The sequence below is a fragment of the Elephantulus edwardii genome, unplaced genomic scaffold (genome assembly GCF_000299155.1).
Source record: "Elephantulus edwardii isolate Elephantulus edwardi_28Jun2011 unplaced genomic scaffold, EleEdw1.0 scaffold00267, whole genome shotgun sequence".
NCBI lineage: Eukaryota > Metazoa > Chordata > Mammalia > Macroscelidea > Macroscelididae > Elephantulus > Elephantulus edwardii.
In genome coordinates, this window is record NW_006400017.1 from 774,382 (window position 1) to 792,612 (window position 18,231).

The 18,231-nt window shown below is 39.9% G+C and overlaps 1 protein-coding gene across 1 annotated transcript in view; it reads right to left on the bottom strand.

Moving 5' to 3' along the window:
- ANKFY1 (ankyrin repeat and FYVE domain containing 1) overlaps positions 1 to 18,231 on the bottom strand; it is a 92,531-nt gene that overhangs the window by 23,898 nt on the left and 50,402 nt on the right. The window contains exons 4-10 of the mRNA XM_006899795.1: positions 17,197 to 17,332; positions 11,320 to 11,443; positions 9,919 to 10,068; positions 8,358 to 8,523; positions 2,413 to 2,617; positions 505 to 573; positions 94 to 293 (exon numbers count right to left, since the gene is read on the bottom strand). Coding sequence (XP_006899857.1) covers positions 94 to 293; positions 505 to 573; positions 2,413 to 2,617; positions 8,358 to 8,523; positions 9,919 to 10,068; positions 11,320 to 11,443; positions 17,197 to 17,332 — 1,050 coding nt within the window. The remainder of the gene's footprint in view (positions 1 to 93; positions 294 to 504; positions 574 to 2,412; positions 2,618 to 8,357; positions 8,524 to 9,918; positions 10,069 to 11,319; positions 11,444 to 17,196; positions 17,333 to 18,231) is intronic.

The window sequence follows — 18,231 nt, forward strand, 5'->3', positions numbered from 1 at the left end:
TAATTGGCGTCTATACTCGGTGTGAAAACATGCATGCATTATTTTGTGGAGTCTCCAGCTTTGGGGGTCACCTCTTAGAGATCCATGTTTTACCTGTCACGGTGTCAGGGGCATCAGTGTTGCTGCCTCGCTGAATGAGTCTAGCTGCAAAGCTGTTCTCATCAAAGGAAGTTCCATTGACCACAGGGGTGTCTTCAAAGGGGTTGACAGACTGGTCAGAAGACATAGTGATGTACTGCACCGCAAGCCATAGGGCCGTGCTGCCCTCGTGGTCTTTCAGCTCCAAGTCTATCCTGGAAGAAACAACAAGAAGCATAATCAATCAGCCTCAGACACTGTACTGCCACCAGCCTTATTCTTTCTTTTCACACATTCTGAATAACAAAATTTTGGTCATGCTTTTACTTACATGTACAACACTGAAGGTTTTTTGAAAGAATTTTTTTTTCACTCACAATCCCACCCTCACACTGCTTTTTCATTTCTCCATGTCTCCCTACGTACTGTTTACACTGCAGCAGCTGACTGAACACATAGTCATTCCTGGCCGTGATGGACAAGTGCAAGGGAGTCCTGCCAGGGGAGAGAGAAGAGGCGTCAGTTCAGGAGTTCAGGACAGGCTCAGACAGCACAGCAGCAGGAGAGGAATATCCTTGTAAAAAATCGCCAGCCATAAGAAATGCTTCATTTCTGTAACAACATCCTTTCTACTGTGCCAAACTGTTTCCAAAACCATGACCGAGCACCAGAGGATTAAAATGGATTCATCTACATGTTACTATTTATTGGGGGCTAAAAAACAAAAAGAAGAATCAAGAAAAGGAAAAGATAGAAAGAAAAATTCTGTAATTCAACACTGACTCCTAGTGAACGTGTATACGTGTATATCTCATTTAAAAAGAAAAACTAGCCATTTCTACCTCAGGTATACATATATTTCCTATTGATCTGAAAAGGAATTTATTGCTTCTCCATAATTCTGTTATATTCAGACACACTCAAAGTAGCAAAAGGCATAAACAGCTTTTCACTAGTAGTGGAAGAGGGATGCTCTGGGGGCACTGTCCGTGGGGAGTTAATCCAAAGGTCACGCCTCTAACAGTTCAAATCCCCAGCTGCTTTGCTGGAGAAATATGAGCAGTCTCTTCCTGTGCAATTTGCACCCATGAAAACCCAACAGAGGGGCAGTTTTAAGTAGGTTCCTATTCCATGGCAATGAGTGCGAGTTCTGAGTGACTGATTTCAATGGCATTTAACCACTCTGGGCTGGCTTCCTTAGCTCCCGAGCCAGGATGGAGACGGCATTACAGAGTGCAAGAGCCCAAAGCTGGCATTTACCTCAGTCAGACAGAGACTGTCAGCGTGTACTGCAGTTAGAAGAAAAGGAATTTTGGGGTGTAATTCTTTTTAAATAATTATCACAGAATATTTAGTTTGTGGAGATGACTCTTATTTAAGTACTTAATTCATCATATTTGGTTGTCCTACTCTAAAAGCCAAAGCTGACACATCAAAAACCTCAAACTCTTCACCATCTCGTCAGGACTGACTCATAGCTTCCCTTCCTGCAGGATTTTGGAGGCTGAAGTGGTAAGCAAGTGTACTAAACCTAAAGTTATACAGATCAAATCCACTTTCTCTTGCTTTGCATGGGAGAAAGATGGGCAATCGCTTACCTTGTGATGTACCAGCTGGAGGGCCAGTTATGCGTGAGTTCCGACTTGAAGGTACACACAACAACAACAGGTATGAAAGGAGACTGCCTAGCTTTCTCCAAAGGGGCACTGGTGGATTCCAGCTGCCAAAGCAGCACTGCTTTAGGTTAGCAGCTCAACCACCGGAGGACCATGCCTGAAGGGCTCCCGAACTTCACTTTTTAATTCTTTGAGAATCATTTTCCTTTCTACTGTGATCTAGTGATTGGTCTTCCATTCAACTTTCCATGCCTTTGAATTATGGTGCTGGAGGAGAGGACTGAACATTCCATGGACTGCCAAGAGAACAAATAGGTCTGTCCTGGAGATAGTGAAATTAAGTTTCTCCTTTGGAGGCTAGAATTTTGAAACTCCATCTTGTATACTTGGGCACGTGGCCAGAGGGGAATGATCCTTGGAGAAGGACATCTTGCTTGAAAGGGCGGAGGGACACAACAGGAGAGGAAGAACCCTGAGGGGATGGACTGACAATGTAACTGGGCAATGGGATTAGGTGTGTCAGAGTCAGTGAGAATGGCTCAGAACAGGGCAGGCTTCAGAGCTGCTATACATTTGCACATGGGGTCACTATGAGTCACAGAGACTCAATGGCACATAACAATAAGAGAACATGAAGTTCCTGTCTGCCAACTCTGAGCCACTACAAAGTGATCCTACAGGAACAGTGCTAAGAGCACCATCTGAGTTCTCCACTTACCTGCCCCTGCTGTCCTGCATGTTAGGGTTGGCTCCGGTCTGCAGGAGGGCCTCTGCGATCTGCGCCATCTCGGACATCACATCTGCTGAGTGCTTCTGTGAGCTGTACAATGCCACAAGATGCAGTGGGGTCTCCTGGGCGCCCAACGTGGCAGCATTGACCAGAGCCCCATTCTTAATGAGGAAAGTGGCTGCAAAGAGATCACCTTGAAAAGAAACAATAGAAGGAATGGTTACAAATGGCATCTCCCAAAACAAGCTATTCTGGCCAATGAGTCCTCAAATAAGGGACCAGTCAGCACCTAACAGACAAAACGGAGGCCCATCTGGATGTACATGACAGGATCTCTACAAGTAGAAACCCATCACTGAAATCATGGACTAATCATACCCTAATTTAAACGGCTCTGTTCAACCCCAGTAACAATAGCAAAGTTTAACAGAGCAGCAAACAACAAACACTGACAAGGTTATGGAAAGAATGGAACCTTTATTCTCTATTAGTGGGAGTTTAAAATGGTGCAACCACTTTCCATAGTGGTCTGCCACTTTCTCAAAAAGGTGGAAATAGAAATAGCATTTAACCCAGCAGTTTTACTACTAGGAAACCACAGCCATAACTCAATGTATGCATGCTCATGTTTATTGCTGTGTTATTCACAACAGCAGAGATGGAAGCAAACCAAGTGCCCATTAACTATTGAATGGACAGACAATCTATGGTATATTCATACAATGGAATACTATGCAACACTGAAAACCAATGAACTCGTAAAACATTACACAACATGGGTGACCCTGGAGGACATTATGCTGAGTGAAATATCTCGGTATATACTATCTAACACCACTATTACAAAGCAGGACTGACACAGGGGGATGGGGGGTAACCAGGAAAAGAGTGGATAGATAATGAACATTGTATTGAAACAAATGAGAGAACTGTTTAAAAGGAGTATATGATAAGGTATTATATATATGACAACAGTTCAGAATAAGAGATGCATTGCAAAGTGGACTGGGAAAGGCAGAGGGAGGAAACTGCAACAATGAATGAATGAAAATACAACTTTTCTGTAAACTTTCCTTAAGGACACAATTAAAATTTTAAAAATTAATTTAAGAAAAGGCTTCACTCAATTTCAGATTGCTTGTTATCATCTATTCTACCTCCCCATTTCCACATCAGCCGCCTCCAGCCATCAAAGGCTTCTTCTGGTCATCTTCTCTAAAAAAGAGCTTACAAGATGGCCTACCCCTACCACAACTTCCCTCCACTCCTACTTCCTGACCACAGTCTGTACATAAAGAAGCATTTACTCACAATTACATATCGGCTCCTGTTCAGTTTAAGCACAGAATAAGATTATGTTTAACTTAATATTATTGTAAAGATTCTTTTCTTTTTTGAAGTCACATTACATACAGCCTAACAATCTTAACAAGAAGTTTACAAATTAGTATTTCAACAAATATATCAAATCTGCACACAGTATTGTTGTGTGCCATCAAGTCAAAACCAGCTGACCCGTCGGCGATTATTCAGAGGTAGTAAATGGCACGAGAGAAGACTGCCCATCTTTCTCCCACAGAGCAGCCGGTGGATTTTTGAACTGTGTTCCTTTGGGCTGGCAGCACAATTCCTTAACACTAAGCCACTGGAGCGCTTTGTACACAGTATTAGTAATGAAAGGTTCACATGGTTAAGTAACTAGTTACTGAGGGGACAGGTTAGAGACTGTGTTTCGTAAAGTTTTCCCATTGCCTTACCTCTTGGTAGGTACCTCTATTTAGAAAGCCTCTCTAGGAATATTTGTAAATACCAAATTAAGATTGAGAAACTTACATAAAATCTACTTATGTTACCAGCCCCATTCACCATCTTTGATTACGTAGTTCTTTGTACTTGGAGGGAAGGGGAACAACAACAAAGCTACTCTGACATCTTAGCAATAGGCAAGTAATTAGATCTACCTAAAAATAAGACAGGTATAAATTTATGAACATATTCTGTCAAATACCACAAAAGCAAAGCTGAAGGGAGCTCTGGTGGTCTAGTGGCAAGAAGCTGCACTGCAATCCCAGAGGTGTACGGTTCAAATCCACCCGATGCTCTGCTAGAGGAGGAGGACAACCTCCTCCTTGTACCAGTCAGATCTGATATGATGGTTGTTGTTGTTAAGTGCCGTCGAGTCACAGGCAACTCATAGCGACCCTATGAAGGAGAGTCCTTGACGCTTGGGTGCCTTTCATCCTCTCTCCAAGTTCATAGGGTTTCCGGAGGCAAGCTATTATGGAAGTGGATGCCACTCCTCCTTGGTACATGCACAAAAAAGAATAAATATAAAAATTTTTAAAAATAGATTGGTTCCAGGAATACAACATGAAATAAAACCAACCAATGTGACAAGGGAAATTTTAATGTTCAAAATATTTTTGGAAAACCAGTTAAAATATACTTGGGGTTAAGAAATTTGTTTTAAGAATGCTGAAAGCTCCATCTTCCTTGGATTTGTTGTTATACAATGCTCTCAAGTCTGACTTGTAACTGTTCTGAATGTTACAAGTAATTCCATTTATAATTCAGAACTTGAAAAACCACTCCCTATGTTCATGCTATTGCTTCTTTCTTTTTTAAACTATTGTGAACTAGGTGAAGGTTTAAAGAGCAGACCTGTTTTCCATTCAGCAACTTATACACATTTTGTTTCATGTCACTAGCTTTTAGTATTTCTTAAGAAAACAGAATAGTAATTCATCACCAGATAACAAACTCTTATCAGAGAAATTTTCTGTCATAAAAGCACAATGCCCATCTTCACTGGTATTCCACCTAACTGGAAGCAACTGTTTCTCTATGGGCCTCCAGGTGGCACAAGTGAGCTGGTAGCCAGGAAGTGTTTCAAGCATTCAGTAAAATATAATTCCAAAACAAACTTAACCTGATAGTCTACATGTTTACCTTTAACAAATGTGTCAGAACGCTTACCTAATACATCCTAAGAACCTGTCTTGGATTCAAAGGTCCTTTCTGCAGATTCAGGCTCCATTTCGTCATGGTCTATCCAATTTCATGCAAATCACACATTTTATTAACCGAAGAGTCCCAAAATGCAGGGCAGCCTTCCAGAATCTATATGTCAACTATAATTTTTCAATTTGTTAAGAGTGTTAGGATGAAATCTGCTTCTAATTCTATTAGGATTTTAAGTACAGATTCTTTGAAAAAGAAATCCTAGATGGTGAGTTTTTTCTTTCCTCCAAAGTCACCTCTGAGGCTTTTCTTTTGTATCTTACAGTATCATTTCATCTTCCTCAGCTACGCTACCCCAGTCTGAATTTCTAGAATGGGGCTTAGGATCCAGAGGAGTGACAAAGCTCTCTAGTATGTTGACTGTATTCCTGTGATTAGCATCGTCGGCATATCTGGCTTTCACCTGGTACTCTGTAGACATGGACATACCAAAACCATCTGGGTTTCTGCAGTCTCCATGTATTTTATGCTTTCTTCCAAGGTACCAACTTTCTGGAAAATATGATTATTTCTGAAAATATGAGGATTGGCACTGAAAGTGCTAAGCTGCCATGAGAGCCCTTGAGACACTGACTGGCCTATGCTTGACTTATTTTTGTATTCATCAATATTTTATGTAAAATAAACACTGGGGCAACATTTGGAAAGAAAATGGATTAAGGTGTTTTTAATTCCAACCAATTATGACTGGTAACTAACCACCCCTTTTTTCTGAAATGTATTCATTCTTCTGACTTCATTTCCTGGAAAGGAGGTGTAATATTTACCAGTATCATCTAACTGGCTCTAATTCCAACAGTCATGATCAGTAACTTACCCGGCCCTTTACCTAGGATATGTTCATTCTTCTGACCCCATTTTTAGGGAGGGTGTTATAATCTTTTCCAACATCATATGATGTGTGAAGGGATCAGTGCTTAGGTTTCTTTAAAACAGCATGTTCTTACAGCTCTAAAAGTAATGGCTCATACACATATAAAATGATCTAAACTTCATATACTGAAGAGTTTGGTTCATATGATAAAGAACTTAAAAGCAAGATTATTTAGTTCATTACTCAATTTAATCATATGGGCAGGTCAACATACTAATAGCTGAAGCTGAAGGAGGAAAGGTGAAAGCTTTCATTCACTGGGGCAGATCACAGCACCCTGAGGCAAAGGTAAGGTTAAGACGTGACATGAGTGAGTTGCTGAGTGACAGCACACCACACAGCCAGGACCCTGTAGGTGCACCTCCACTATCTCCCATTCTCCCGACAAGAGTTCCACCTTACAGGGTGGTTAAGACGCAGCTTGGTTAGGTGATCTGTCCCAAATACAAAGTAAACAGACAAGCCAAGAAAGCATGAGACGTCACGAGAAGGCACTGCTGCTCTCTCAAAAGTTAGCATCAATCACTGCTAGCAGGCAATTGATAAATTCTGACTGCAAGATTAAATCATCTGAAAATAAGCACCAAAATAACACTACCAATCCTTGGCCATTCTTGGAACTAAGCAATCACCAAAATATTCAGCAACTTAGCAAAAGAGATTTTTTTTTATCAAACATGAGAATTTAACTCCCGAGGGGAAAGAAACATAATTCCGAGGTTGTTTTTTCAGTAACAAGTGCATGTGTTTCCAAAATAAACACCACAGACACTAAACAGTGTGGGAAAGAGTAATTCCCTATGTGGTAACTCTCCCCACTGAGCATGCACCCAAAGGCTGGGTGCCCGGTGATTCTGCAATGCAGAGTGGTGCTTGGGGAAAAGGCATCTGCTCCTCACACTGACAACACGCTAAAAATTTCCTTCCCAGCGATGAACAAGATTTTCCTCCCCACCAACCAGTGAGCTCACACTTTAAACACATGCTTGGAAGAATTATTTATGTTCAAATCTTTGCCCAAAAAGGGTGAAGCCACAGCTATAACAGAACCACATCATGAAGTAACGATATTCTACCAACTAGGAGCAATTAATAGCAGCATCCTAAAAGTAACAGTCTAACAGTGCATAATCAGAAGAGTCAAGTACTGTGACTAAGACGTGGGCAAACATGAACAGTCTGTCTTTGGTCTACACACATAAACAGCAAAAGGTGGCCTTGCCCTTACAAAATGAAGGTTTGACATTTTTACTGTTTTGACTCTTATCTCCACAGGTATTCATATTCTGCCAAAAATAAACACTGCGGTATGGCAGGGTCCAACTGGAATTTACGGATTAACAAAGTCATGGGGAAACTACAACAAAAAGATCTAATACTTTTTTCACCTGGAAAGTTAATTCATTAAGATTAAAATGCTCTGAGATCAATGTCAATTCTATTACTTCCATGTATTTTCCATAGCTAATAATAATAATGTATTAAAAATGTCACACTGGGACGTGCTGCATTGGTGGGACAGTGTGAGCATAGCCGCCTTCTAAAATATGTCAAAAGACAGACTTTTGCCAAAACAAAATTTTCTCATTCTGCTATGAGGGAAGCAAAGTCCTGACTGCAATTATGAGAATCATGAGTCCAAGAGTAAGTCTAGACATCTGTGGTTCTGATCCTTGCCCTCTCTTAAAGTAATTGATCCAAGTCTTCTAACCCTAGAGAAATCGATACACTGAACAAGCAAGCAGATCAGTTACTTACAGACAAAAGCTACTGCTTCTGAAAGCTCTTCTCCATCTTTCTAGCCTTTCTTCCTTGGAGCCTCACTCACACTATGAAGTAACTGTAAACTATGAACAAACAAGGCATAAGCAATAGTTCCTCAGTTCCTCCTCTAACCCAATGATCACAAATTCTAAATCAGGTAAGCCTGCAAGTAAAGGAAGCATTTGGGAATTCTGGAACCTGGTCAGAGTCTTCAAAATGTACTGGAATAACAGTAAATCTGTCTTTGGGGAAAGACACCCCAAACAGTTCCTACCTCTTTGGATTCCTTTGTGCAACAAGCTCCAACCGTTCTTGTCCACCATATCCACGTCAGCTTTGTGACTAACCAGCGTGGTGGCTATACTCTCCAGGCGTCGCGAAAGGGCTAGATCTAGGGCAAGGTCTCCGTTATGATCCACTTCATTCAACTTCCCAGGGAGCTGCACAGATAGTTTATAAATTAGAGACCAACCAATAGTGAATACAATCAATTTAAATCCATTCCATTTTAAAACTTATGTATCACTTCTTCCACAAATGCCAAATTATAACACTGCTTACACCTCAAAATAATTGAACTCACAAACTACTACAAGGCCTCCTCAGGAAACATATCTTTCAGGGGGCAAATAATTGATGGGACTCGCAGAAGACATATAAACATGGGAGACCATGTGAGGGCCTGGAGTGCTTCTGGAGCACAAATGCCAGGACAGAGGTTCAGAGAACTTTATGGCAAACAGCTAAGTTTTTCATGAGGGATCACAGCTTAAAAATCCAATTTCCCTTAAGAGTGTACTGTCTCACATACACATTGGGCACCAGGATAAAACATACTACACTCCCATCTGTCAAGAGCAACTGCTTTTTTTTAAAGACAATATGAATGAGGTAAGCAGAGTAACAACCACGCCCTTCAAATATGTCTATGTTCCCATCTCCAAACCTGTGAATATGTTATTTTAGATGGCAAAAGGACTTTGCAAATATAATTCTAAAAATACAAACAATTCTCATGGCTCTTGAGTTGGAATTGTCACATAGTGGACCTTCCAGTACGCTTTCAGAGGCTGCATACATCATGTGCGAAACTGCCCATCCTTCCCTGGAGCTGCTGGCAGATTCAAACCATCAGAGAGGGGCCACTTCAGGTTGTCTGGATTACACAGGTGGACCCAATCTAATAACCTAAGTTCTTAATAAAAGCAGAAGAGAGGCAGATCGATGTGGCTTGAGAAAGATTTGACTTGCTGTCTCTACACACAAGAGGGGACAAAAAGCTAAAAAAAATGTGGTGGCCTTCCAAAACTAGGAATGGCCTGCAGCTATCGGCTAGGTATTTAAGCACAATAAAATGAATTTGGTCCAAACATAGAATCCTCCCCCCCCAAGTTTCCAGAAAGCAACACAGCTCACTTACACCTTGCTCTTGGTGTAATGAGATCCATCCTCGAGTTCTGCATCACAAAATTGTGAGATGTTATGTGTGTTTTTTAAGTCACTAAGTTAGATGCACCGATAGAAAACGAATGTAGATTTTGGTACCTGGAAGTTGGGTACTGCCAGAACAAATACCTAAAAACACTGAAGTGGTTCAAGAACTGGACAATGAGTGATGGCTGGATTTTTCCAAAAATGTAACAGAGATAGTCTAGACTGCCTTGCACAGGCTATTAGCAGGAATATAGCTATTATATATATGAAGTAAATCCTAAAGAATTTAACACGGGTGCACCCGTGAGGGCTCAGAAGGAAATGAGAAACAATACGGAGAAGACCAAGGAAAGGACAGTTTTGAGGAAAGGTGTGTAAAACAGGAAAACCGCTCATAATACCTGTGAGTCCATTTCAATTAGATAAAGGAAGACTACATCATCCCGCTCCACTTTGATAGCTTTATGTAATGGATACTCGGTCTTGGATTTGATCATTTTGTACAACAACTGAGCACTCATGCTGCTGAAGTCCTCCTTCCTCAAGTCATCCTAAGGATTTAAAAAAGAAAAGCAAATCAGACCTAACCCATCAACAATACCACAACAGAGATTAAGCCTTTAGAACTGTGTTTGTTATAGTGTATCATCGAGTCGGAACTGACTCATTACCAACCCTCCAGCAGGTGTTCAGAGTCTGTAAATTGCACAGGAAGCAAATGCTCATCTTCCTCCCATGGTGGATTCAAACCACGAGCTTCTGGGTTGGCAGCACAACTTCTTGCCACTAAGCCACAGGAGCTCCCTTTAGATTGTGTTAGGTCTTGCTTTAAGGGCTTTCCACTTCCCAATTCATTTCCTCCCCACAAAAACCCTATGAGGAAGGCACTTTTTCCATACTCATCTCACAGACAAAGGAAGCAGGGCAAAAGAGGTTACCACACATAAGTTCACAGAGTGAGTGAGTCAAGAATACTCTCCCCGAGCCTGTAGCACCATGAGGACTCTCAGCGAGATGCTTCAGCACAATAATTACCGACACACAAGCAAGCTGAGCCATGGCGGTAGTCCTCCACGTGACCAAGACCTTTCTTCCCCATCAAGTAAAGACAGCAGTTCAAAATTAACTAGAATTCTTAAAATTTGCTCCAATGAGTCACAAGTGACCTCTCCTACCACACATTTCTATGCTTCCACCTATTCGGGAATAAAGACTGCCATTCCTATTTCAATACTTTAAAATTTAGAACTTTACACATCATTTTTCAAATACTAAGAGACTTCTCCCAGTGTTCTTGAATACCAAACAATTACCAGTAACTAGTTTACAAAAGCACTAGAAAACAATTAAAAAGCTCTTGCAAAACCAGTAATATAACAAACAAATGTAAAATTGTTCTTGATAGCAAAAATAAAAAGAAGGGCAATTCTTAATTCAACAACACTTTCTAGCTGATGGAGGAAGGAAGAGAAGGTGCGACATGGTGCAGAACTCTGCGGACCTGCTGGGCCCCTACTCTACCAACTGTGCCATAGTGATTGCAGGAAGGGAGGGCAGGTGACCTTTCAGACCCATCCTGTTGCTTGACTTTAGCTATCCTCTGCCACTTCACTCTGAAATGATAGAACTTCAAGACTTTCAGAGTTGAAGAGAATCTCACATATCATCTAATCCAAGCATTTCACCTTTGATTTTGTAACAAGAGGAAACTAGGTCTCAGAGGTAACTTTCCACAGAACCAGGTCCCACCCCCACGTCTTCTGACTTCCAGCAGAAGTGCTTTGTCCATACACCTCACTCACCCAATGACTTGCAATAATTTCTGCGCAGTAGTTCATCAGTGTGCTGGCATTTAGCTCCTCTGCAGTCTGATAGAAGCGAATACAGTTCCTGACATTCACCAGAGACATAACACCTTTCTCGCATCTATAATAGAAATGAGGATTAAAATTACCAGGAGAATTATATTAATAAATGAATAAAAATTAAAAAACAAAGAATAATCTACATTCTACCTGACTATATCCAGAAACAATAGGGTATAAGGTTAAGCAAAGCAATCAAAACTAAGTGGTATCTGTGCTCTCATATTTTGGAAGTACAACAATTTTATTCTGATAGTTTATTGTTCAGTTCTGGTCACAATAAAAATAATATGAAAATAAGCTTGCTAAGTTTAACAGTCAAACCGCCTTAAAAGTAATCATATGAATCTTGCCAATCATATTTGCATTCACCAATAAGAATAAACCTTACAGATTAAATTCAGTTTTTTGACAGTTACTTGCAGGAGACATATTTTCAGTTCTACCTAGCACAACTATTTTACGTGGCCAATGGAGCTTAAAGGTAGCTTCAGAGAGAAGGTGTTGTACCTGAGTAGTGAACACTGCCCTTTAAAGTTCTCTCTCACACACACACACTCACACACAAGGTGAAGTACACAGTACAGCATTTAAACCATACTGTTATTTTTTTTTTAAATTAAAAGTCTATATAAAAGGTGAATTTCACTGTATATAATGTCTATGTCAAGAAAACTATTTAATGTGATTAGGCAGTATTTGAAGAAGTGCATAGCATAACTAAGTCCCATAAGGACAAATACTATGTAAGACCATTAGTGTAGAAATAGAAAGATAACTAGTAAAACAAGTATGAGAATCCAAGTGGGGGAGGGTAGGAGCAGAGGTGTTAAGTAAGAAAGGGGGGTAAATCCTAGGGATCGACAATTTGAGGGGTAGAGGGAAGGATGGTTCAAGGAAATGGGAAAGATCCAGTGTGAAAAACAATGTATACGAACTTTGTAAGCAAAGCAGTAGAAAATAAAAAATTATTTAAAAAGAAAAAAAGGTGCATAGAAAAGTGGACTGGGGGAGAGGTGGGGAGAAGGCAGGAAATTATGTAACAATGAATGATTTTTTTTTAAGTGAACTAGGGTAGGTTGGGATGAGAATGTACAACAATGAATGAATAAAAATCCAACTTTTCTGCAAACTTTTGTTAAAAATCACAACATAAAAAGAAAAAAAACACTATTAAAAAAGAAGTCCAAGGGAGCTCTGGTGTCCTAATGGCAAGACGCTGTACTGCAATCCCAGAGGTACGCGGTTCAAATCCACCAGATGCTTTGCTGGAGAAGGAGGGAGCAATCTCCTCCTGTACCAGTCAGATCTGATTTGACAGTACACACGTAAAAATACTATAATAAAAATTTTAAAAAAAGTTTGTCATAAAAAAGAAGTCCACTGAAGTACATATATTTTATTAAAAAAAAAAAAGAGCGAGTCAAAAGTTAAACCAGGACAGAGAAGATCTGACTCTAATGTATGTCCTCACAAAAAATCAAGTAACAACAGCAAAAGCGGTCTTTCACAATCAGCAATTTACAAACATCAACTATGTCAGGGGAAAGAGAGTTTCACAAAGATAAACAGGCCTCTGGTAGCACGAAGCAGACTCTCCAGTGTAGCTGAAGATGCTGGGCACAAAGATGCTAGCTACTTCTGCCCCTGAATGCCTGGAAATGTTATGCGCTTCCCATGGAGAAGGCCTGTGGGGGGAAAGGGACCATGCACAGCACTTATCTCCTTCCTCCAACCCCCCTCCAATCAGATTCACCTCTGAGGACAGCACACAGGCTTAATATGGTTTCAGGAGTATTCCCTAACAGCCGACTACTGCTCACCACAACCCTTACAAATACCCCTTCTATTCACAAGACAGAAGGTAGTAGAGGATGAACCACTGTAAGCCAAGAAAGGCTTGAGCTGAGGTCCACTGATTTCTGAGGCCAAATGACTCCCCCTCTCCTTATCTGTAAAGCAAGGATGATACTCATCTCAGAGGGCTGAAGGACCTTTGTGTGTTTTGCTAGATAAAATCAAACCAAACCCATACCCTCGAGTCAATTCTGCCTCACACTAACCCACATGGACAGAGAACTGCCTCATGGGGTTTCTAAGGCTGTGCGCACTCTCTCGCTCACATGTGCGTGTGTGCGCTCTCTCTCTCTATATATAAATATAAAATAAATCAGATATATATAAAATAAATCAGATATATATATACACTACACACACACACACACACATATATAAAACTCTGATTTATTTACAAAGTTTGAATACATTGTTTTTCATAAAAGACCCTTTCTCATTTCCTTCACCCCACCCACCAAGGCTGCATTCTTTACAGAAGCCAACAGCTGGTGAACTGGAACGGCCAATCTATCAGCCATCCAACACATCATTAAGCCTCAATTTGAAGAGAAATGAAAACAACTATATATATTTAGCAAAGTATGAAGTACATAGCAAGTATGGTATTAACTTTGAGGTCCCTCTCAGTTTCCTTCTCTAAGGCCTGAAATCCCTTTCCTCAGGAACAGGGAGCTCTGGTGGCCTAGTAAGAATCTGCATTGTAAACTCGGGAACTCTGGTGGCTTAGTGGCAAGAAGCTGCACTTGCAATCCCAGAGGCACGTAGTTTGAATCCACGAGACGCTCTGCTAGAGAAGGAGGGGCAATCTCAGATTCAATTTGATGGTACACACATAAAAAAATAACAAAATAAATAAAATTTAAAAAAAAAGAGAGATGTACTGCACTGTAAGCTCGAAGGCACACGGTTCATCTGTGATTACAGACTCTTTAAAACCCACTGGAGGGTCAGCTATGGTTTTGTTCCAACACCACCACCACCACTACCACAAAAAGGGATAACTTATGAAAGGAAACTATATGATTTGGTAACAAACAGTAACGGCTTTTAAAGCACTGTAACTGACTGAAAAACTGACTGGCTAGTGGGTTATTTCCAATTTTAACAAGTGATCTTTAAATAAAAGGATCAGGGAAAGGTTGCAGAGGTAGGGTTAGGGGGAAAGGGCTAGTCAAGAGAAAGATTTAGAGGAATGAAGAATAAACTTTCAAAATAACACAAATGAGACCTCAGGCTGGGATTAAAAGTCTCATTTCCATTAGCAGAACATGCAGGTGTCTGTTTTCTACCAAGACATGTTTAGGTGCTTTGTTCTGACCAACACAGCTGGCCTGGTATAAAGAAAGCACTATCCCTGGGCATTTTCAAATGGAGTCATTACAGTATCTAAAGGATGGATTAACAATGTATATGGGTTACTTGAAATTGTCTATTTTGAGCCTCGTTAAGTTCCTTTGATACTGGTTTCCACAAAAATTCATACTGAAGTGAATTTACACTAGGTAAAGTTGCTCTGATCTCAGGTACAAAAGCAAAAGATAGGGGGAGAAAAATGTTCTTTTCAGATAGATGAAACGTTTACTACCTTAACAGACACAAACCCACAGTCTTGTCTTCCTTACATCCTCAAGTCCTAACACCAAGCAGTGTTACCCTGGACTGCTGCACTGCATGCCTTGGGAGAGTACATTACAAAGCACTTTTAACAGACCAAAGCTGAGAGTTTGAAGATTCTACTCTTCTCTGTTACTGTCAAACTGCATAGTGCCTGTGGACTCAAATATGTTTCATGAGGAGAGTTTTTAAAAAAAAAAAAAATTACTGGCAGACACTTCATTTTCACTAAACTCTAAGATTCCCCAGAGAGCTATTCACCATTTGGAGAGCCTAAAAATAGTTTCTGACATGATTTACACAACTGAAGAGCATGTAATCTTATTTACCACTGACAGTATCTGTTCATATTGTCCCTGAAAAGTAGCTAGACAAACTAGATTTCCTCTGAAGGGAATTTTGTTGTTGCTAATATGTTTTTTTAATGTTACAGTTTTAAAAAAATACATACTTATACACATATAAAAATAAATTTCATTTTTAAATGACAAAGTTAGCATAAATCCAAGTGTCCCACAACCTCTTGTTTGATAGCTTTGGATAGGAGTGGCATCCACTTCCTAAACAACATGCCTCTGGATACTATGAACTTTGAAAAATGACAAAAGTTAATAGAAAGGCTTCAGGCCTTTTGTGAGTCGTGCTTGATGCGACGGCAATCAACAACAACATGGAAGTATATATGTGAGGCTGAAAAATTACTGAAAGGAAAATAACAAAAGGTTAACAGCCATTGAAGACGTGATTTTTTGGGTGGTTTTTTTTTTTATACTTCCCTAGTTTTCCAGTACTATACACTGCACATATAACTTCTATAATCAGGAAAGGTTACTCATTTCTCCTGATATTATCTACCCTAAACGTCTATTTCTTTTCCCTAAAAATTGGGGGCATTTCAAAAGCTTCAAGACACCAAGTTACAAAAACGAGCAACATCTGCTTCCTATTTAACTGGAAGTATTTGTGTCAGAGCACTTTCACATTCTATCTCGTGTGCAATCTCTCCTGCTGACAGTAGGGAGCGCTCTGCAACCTTTTCAAAGCCAACACTAGAGTCGGCTTCTGAGTCCCTTCCCTCCAGACTCTTTAACAAAAACCATAACACATAAAAAAACCTCAATACCCACATCCAACAGTACCAAAACTGAGCATCTGGTAATGCTGACAGTTAGGAAGCCTAATCACTCAATAAATAACAAACATTTTAATTAAAGAATCCATTACAAAGATTATAATTATCTAAACTACTTCAACCTCAGGGTATTTTTATTTAATTTATTTATAAGTTTGACAAGGACAGTGGGAAAAAGCACAGGAAATCTGAAAAAAGTAAAGATATAAATCATATTCAATTTAATTAAATAGCACTCTCATTTCACTCTCAAGTGGTTCCAAAACTGACAAATAATAAAGCAAGCATCGTTTATTTTAAAGTCCCCACAGCAAAATTGCTTTGTTAACCTAATACTGGATATGCCTCCACATCTTACACAGCTCTGGTTTTAGTACTGGCTTTAGTTATATATTAAAATGCACATGAGTCCACATCAATTGCAGGTACTCATGGGTAATTTGTCTACAAATCCTTGGAGGCAAAGAGGACCATCTCAGGGGAATTATCGGCCCAGCAGCAAGAACAGAGCAAGTACCACACAGCAAAGTCCCTCGTGGCTCTCTGAAGTCTGCACAGCAACAGGTGGACTGTCTCCTGATGGTGGGTGGCCATGAACCCACCGAGGAGAGAGCAAAAGCCCTCTAACTAGTACAAAAAGGTAGTCCTTCACCAATGTGGACCACCAGAGGCCCCCTCACCAAGAGATTCCCAAGGACACTCTGCTTGACATCTAATTAGTGGACATTTTGCTTTTGATTGTTTTAAAATGCCTACTTGAAAAAACTATTTAAGAGTAAAAAGCCTAGCATGATAGGTATCTCTCTCTCTCTCTCACCATATTCTCATATTCAACTGGGGTACTACTATGTTTCCAACAAGCAGATACAGAACCTTAAATATATCAAAAAGAATAAAAGGTTAAAAAAAAGGTTAAAAACAACAGTACAGAGGGAAAAGTTAAGCACTCAATTCTAGTTCCTGCAGGGTGGATGATGAGTTTTGAACTACCAACTTTTAAGTTAGGAGTTAAGCCCTTAACCACTATGCTACTATCGCTCCTTAATACAGAACAAGGGAGGTGATAAATTCTCTCCCCACCATTGATTTTTAAAAAAACACCTTGCAAAAGTTATTTACATTATCAGAAGAAGCTGTTTTCTCAGAGCTTGGCATAATTAAAGCTCAGCCACCACCATCGGAGGTGCTTGAATATATCTGCTGTGACTTGCCTCTCCCTAAGGAGCTGAAGCTGAAAGCGATTAGCAAGTTTCATCAGTTCAGTCAGGAACACATCATCTTCTCTGAACTCCAACTCATCGGTATAGATCCAACGAAGCATTGCCATTGTCACCTCGGGGTTAGCATCTGCTTAAAGAAAGAAAGTAGACAAATACTGAAAAATAGGACTCCAGGTAACCACTTCGGTCTTCCTGAGGGGCCTCAAGAATTTGAGATTACTAACTATGGTGCCCTGAACTCAATGTGATACGACATCTCCTCTCACTTCACTGTCCTAGAGTCAGAACCAATTCATGGTTTTCCAAGGCCATAAATGGCGTGGGAGGAGACCACTCTTCTTTCTCCCAATGAGCCACTAGTGATTGTGAACTCGCAGAAAGGCTCAGTCTCTGAGATGGCAGTGCAACTCCCTATGAACGACAACATCAACGCTTTCCAAAATATTACACACAGCCATTAAAGATGGTGATTAAGTAGTCTGGGCAGCAACTGACTCCAGTAAATTGTTGAAATTTTTCATAAGGGAAATGAACCTATTCAGTGAATTAGGAGGAAAATTTGTAATGTGTAACAGAGTTTATGTTCTAAAACAATAATTCTACAAGTAAAATTTAAAAGATGATACCCAATGGAATATAATCAGGAAACTGGCAAAAATAAGAATGATAAATAATTAAATTTTAAAAAGAGACCAAAAAAATGGCCAATAAGCATTACCAATATCCAAATACAAAGCTAAGCCACATTTTTTCCCTCAAATCAGCAAATTTTTTTAAAAGTATCTTTTAAACAGCAACTATAGATGCACATTATCTTAAAAAAAACAATTAGATATGCACACCCATGTTTATTGCAGCTTTGTTCACAATAGCAAGGAGTTGGAAACAACCTAAGTGCCCATCAACAAACGAATGGCTGGAGAAGCTGTGGTAAATTCGCACAATGGAATACTATGCTGCATTGAAAAACAAGGAACTCATGCAATATTATTCAAAATGGTTGACTCTGGAGAACATTATGCTGAG